This window comes from Grampus griseus (genome assembly GCF_964374135.1).
Source record: "Grampus griseus genome assembly, chromosome: 8".
Lineage (NCBI taxonomy): Eukaryota > Metazoa > Chordata > Mammalia > Artiodactyla > Delphinidae > Grampus > Grampus griseus.
The window spans coordinates 106,698,310-106,703,591 of NC_139002.1; the positions used below are offsets into that span (position 1 = coordinate 106,698,310).

Genomic DNA, 5,282 nt, shown 5'->3' on the forward strand with positions numbered 1-5,282 from the left:
ACCAGGGACCACGGGCTGGAAAAAGGGAAGCGGCTGCCAGAAGACAGCGTTTTGCCCTTTTCAGGCCAACATCCCAGCGCGTAAGGAGGGAGTCAGCCCCCAAAGTGAGATGAGAGCGAGGAGTGGCGGGGGGCAGTGGGGTTCCATCTCTAGGGGGCCTCAAGTGAAATCCACACAACCAGAGATCCCATTCCCTGGAAACCCCAGCGGCTGTGACAGGGACGGGCGGACTGGCACCTCAGGGGGTAGGGAAGGAGGTGGGTAGACTGCCTTATCTGCCCTGGGCAGGTTGCAAAGGGGTCCCGTGGAGATTACCCATCCCAGAACCAGCCATAGCAGGGAGTTCTCAAGATTTACACCCAGGCTGGAGGGGGCCTCTGCGCTCTCCCTGCTCTTGAAGCCTGGTGGGCAGGGCCTGCACCCAGTTACTTCTCAGCCGGAGGGGCTTGAGGAGGGCCAGTGGGCCTCCTTGGAGTTGGGATCTGGAACAATTTTCACATGCAGTAGAGTCAAATTTACCTGAGGTTTCACCAAGGTGATCACCTGTACATGAGTTAAAAATGACTGCTTTTCCTCTGGCTGCCCCTGCTAGAAAGGATGGGAGAGAACTGCAGAGAATGCCAGCTTGGCATAAGAACGCTGCCGAAGGTAGTGAGCTCCCCACCAGAGGAGGTATTCAAGCAGAACCAGGGCAGCACAGTGACTTGTCCAGCAGGGTTGGGGGGCTGGGGTAGGTAGCGGCTGGACGGGTAGGATGGAAGGCTTACAATTTTATGATCATACAAGTCTATCCACTAGAAACTGGCACAGCCAATGTAAAACTTTTGTCTATGTACAAGTTCTAAATGTTTCTTCCTAAAGCTAAATAGAACCTGGACTCAGGATCCTACTTGTAGAAAACCCAGTCCGCCAGCACCACAGGCCTGGGTCCTGGTCTCCAGGAGCTGGGGGTGGGAAGAGGGCAGAGCCTCTAGTTACTTATAGAAGCTGGGACTCTTCACCACTCCCAGTTTGGTGGCGAGCCCAAATGGGTCCATGCTATCTGTTTTCAGGGGCAAAGCAAACAAATCGGGCTTCAAATGGTCCTGGATTTCATCGGGCTCTGTGGGGATGGTGGACAGCATGGGAAGGAAGTGAGACAGCGGCAGGAAACCCCTGCCTTTGAACAGCTGCCTCTGCCTGGCGCTGCTCAGGGACACCGGGAGGTGGTGTTTCTTGGACCAGTACACGTTGTAGCCGTCCGGACGGATTTCCTCCTCAAAGGCACAGTCCTCAGCCGAGTACTGACTCTGCAGAGCAAAGAGGCAGCTTGTGAGCATCAGTGGGTGCCCACCAGGTGCGACACCGGCAGAAGCAGTAGAGAGACCAGAGCCAGGGGAGCGTGTGTGCCACATACCGCCACTTGGGTCCACACCATGAGCCGCGCGCGCGCGTGTGTGTGTGTGTGTGTACAGAGTTAAAGGTTATATAAAGCTTATAAACTATGAAGGTGTATAAAGCACATATTTATATATATATATATGCTTATATGTATTTAGTATAATGTATATATACTTATATAAAGTATAGAGCATGTGTTATATTAATATACTCATTAACCATATTACTTTTATTAATATATAAATATAATTATATAATATTAAGCGCATGTTAATATAACACTAAACATATATACTAAACATATACTTTATATATAAATATATAGGTACTTAGGTATATTCAGTATAATGTTATATAACATATACGAAGTAGAAACCTTTTTGTTATATTAATATACTCATTAAACATACATCACATTGTAATAGGTAAATAGTTAATAAATTATATCATATTAAATACATGTTAAATATAACATTAAACCTATACACTAAACATATATTATACATACATATGTACCTTATATACCTTTATACTTTGTAACCTTCAACTCTCCACACACACTTCATGTGTTTTATGTATATTCTCAGTATCTATATATACCTTACATAGATCCTTTATATTTTTCACTAACTCATGTCACTGTTTAAACTTAGTCTTGTTCTGAGCAACACCCATAAAATCACAGCCACGATAGGCACACATGCTTCCCTTCCCCTTACGTTGACTATATAATTATTGCCATGAAAAAGTCCCTTGTATTCTACTGGCACGTTGGGAGACATTGCTAAGCTAGGTTATCCTTTTTGGATCAGTCTTTTAATTAAGAATCAGGAGTAATCCAATCCGGGGCCCAGATGAAAGAACCTATTCCCCATTTAGGCCCAAATGACTGCGGTTCTGAGCCTTTTTGTCTGGTGCCCTGGTAAGAGAAACCTCAGCCCCTCTGGCTCCTTTATTCAGTAGCTGGGGCCCTCCAGGCAGCCTGCCAGGATCGGGGAGATAAAGGCAGCCCCCTCCCCCCAGGCCAGGAAGAAGCCGCCACCCCGTGGGTGGCCAGAAGGACCGGAAAGCAGTCTCTGGTTCCAGAACAGAGAATGAGCAAGTCGTCTCCCAAACTGGAGAAGCTCATTACGTCCAGGGGACACAGAGGACAGCCAAAGGCGGGGAGCCAGGAGGGCTGGGCCATAAACTACGCTGGGAGGCACCCAGTCTCATTTCTGCCCAAGCCTACAAAGGTCGCTGAACTGCAGGTGGGTGAGCGCTGTGCTTAGATAAGGCCCTGATAAGGCCTGCATCTCATGAAGCAACCCGTGCAGGGATAAGGCCACCAGACTGCCGGAGAAATGCAAATTGGGAAACAAGGGAATTAAAACCAAATGGAGCGGGTACTTCACTCTGCTGGTTCTTTGGGAGAAATTAGCATCTCATTTGCCATAGAGAAAATGAAATGATTTCGAGTTTCTAGAAGAATGTGGAATTTGTTTAAAAAAAAAAATCCTCAAGTTTTGCTAAATCGTGACCACGGGATGCAGAGGCAGAACAGGCTTTTACGTGAGGAGACCCTCACCCCCCAGTTTGGACTAGAATGGTGGGTTAGACCCATCGGCCCCTGCCGGCGCTCCCTCCACTGGCGCCCTCACCCCACCCCCATGAGTAAACGTCACAAAAGTGGCAACTGCGGGTTTGGAGTGGCTTTGGGTATCAGCTTTCTTTGCCTCCATTCTTGTCCTTTCACGCAGGACTGCCATAAAGCCTGCAACAGGCAGGTTCATTTATCTATGGATAAACAATAAAAGGGCACCAGAACCACAAAATTTGGGGACACAAAGATTTGCGCTGCGGAAAGGCGGGCATCTGCACCCATCTTTTCTGGATGGTGGGGCATCCCTTGAGGAGCGGTCCCCTCCCTACCCCCTGGCCCCTGCCCCTCCATCCCAGCCCCCGACCCAGCGGGGCTGCATTGAGGCCCCGCGCCAGGCCGGGACCTCACACAGCCTCCTCTGCGAGCCCGGGGGCGCGGGCTCCCTTTGAACTCTCCGCCTTTGTTCCGGCGACCAGAGACACGGCATCTGCTCACTTCCTGCCCTGAGACCTCTGTGGTTACCTGGGCCTTCCCAGCCTGCCCCCCGCCACCCAAAAAAGCCTTTGCAGTTCAGGTGAGCCCGACAAGAGGATGAGCACGGCCACTGCAATATTACCCTAACACGGCTGCAAAAATCAGTTTTTCTAGTGGATAAAAATTCAATGTAAAAAAACTCTTCAATCCCAAGTGCGGTTTTTCTTCTGACTTATTTGAAGGTTGACTTAAAAAAAAAAAAACCCAAGTTGTGGATATACCCTTCTTTCTTTCCTCCCCACCCCCTTCTTTTAAAATACCGCAGGGAGAGGGGGAGGGGGGCCGAGCACCACACAGGCACAGGCAGAATCGGAAAAGGCCCGAGGGGGGCTTTCCCCGTTTAACGTCAAAGAGCCGAGAACTGGGTTTCCTTAGTCCGACTGGACCCGCTTTTGGTTCAAGTGGAAATGCAAAGGCGGGTCTCAAGCATTCTCCGGCCATAAACTTCCATATTTAGAAAGTCGGACATTAGCTTAGTCCGGCCCTTGCAGCCTTCCCCTCCGAGCTCCATGGGGACCCCGGCGGAGGACGCAAGGAAACCCTGTCTCTGATCCAGCGCGCCCCCCTCGCCCGCAGGCCCGCGCCCCAGCGTGTCCTGCCGGGTGGAGACACCTACCAGCCCTTGCATTTTGCCGTCGGCGCCCATGCAGAGGTACAGGACGCTGCGCTCGCCCTTGATGGCCACGGTACTCAGAGCGACTGCCCTGATCTCCATCAAACCTGGGCGGGAAGACAGCGGAAAACTGCAGCCGGAGCCCGCGGGGCCCACAACACGTGGAAATGGTTGGTGGGTGCGCGGGCCCGTGCCCCCCCATCCCCCAGTTCCTCTCGATGTCTGGGGGCCCGGGGAGGGAGTAGAATGCCGAGGTGCCAAGACCTGGGGTTCCCGGGAGTGGTGGTGGGGTCCGCAGGAGCCGAAGGGGGGAAGGGGAGGGTAACGCGTGGGTGCAGTAGGTCCAGGCACCCATTCCCCCCTCCGCCAGCTCCTCCCGCTGTCGGGGGGTCCGGGGAGGGAGTGGAACGCCGGAGTGCCAAGACCTGGAGTTCCCGGGAGTGGGGAGCTCGCGGGAGCCGAAGGAGGTAAAGGGAAGAAGGGAGGATGTGACGGGTGGGGGACCCGGCGGGCACTCACTGTGCGCGCTCTGAACCGGCGCGCAGTCCACGGCGCCGTCTGAGTGGATGCGCAGGAAGCAGCTGGAGAGGCCCTGGGGACCCGCGGTGTACAGGTGCCGCAGGCGGACGGACTCGCCCCAGCCGTAGTGCACGTGCGGCCCGGCATCCGAGAAGGCTAGGGGGCGCCCGGCTGCAGCCAGCCAGAGGCCGGCCAGGACCAGGGCGCGGGCCACGGCGCACCGGCTCGGAGCGCTCCGCATGGCACCTCCCTCGGGCTCGGGGCTCTGGGCGCAGAGCGGGCGGTGAGGGTGCGGGAGGCTGGGCGGCAGCCGGGAGGGCCTGCGGAGCGGAGCGTGCGGAGGCGGGGTGGCCGCTGCCCTCGAGACAGGAGGCAGCCGTGTGCACCGGGCACCTGGACGTTCGGCTCTCCAGCTCCGACGGCGCGGCGGCTCGAGGCCTGCGACCTTATATAGAGCGTCTCACCCGCGACACCGAGCATTTCTTATCGGGATTGCATCAGCCCTCCGCCCCCCACACACACCCACTCACACCCCGCCCCCGACTCAGCCTCTCCCTGGGCCCCGCCCGGGTGACCCCGCCCAGGCCGCCCAGATCTGGAGGAGGAGGAGGCCCGGCTTCGCCGGAGACTTGGGGGGAGCTCCTACCCGCGGCG

General features: G+C 54.8%; 1 protein-coding gene across 1 annotated transcript; it reads right to left on the reverse strand.

Moving 5' to 3' along the window:
* Positions 1 to 974: 974 nt before the first annotated feature.
* On the reverse strand, positions 975 to 4,869 carry FGF19 (fibroblast growth factor 19; the record flags this gene model as incomplete). The annotated part of the gene is made up of 3 exons (XM_082660602.1): positions 975 to 1,289; positions 4,113 to 4,216; positions 4,629 to 4,869. 3 exons carry the CDS (start codon positions 4,867 to 4,869, stop codon positions 975 to 977), a joined length of 660 nt encoding a protein of 219 aa, XP_082516728.1.
* Between the last annotated feature and the right edge of the window lie 413 nt (positions 4,870 to 5,282).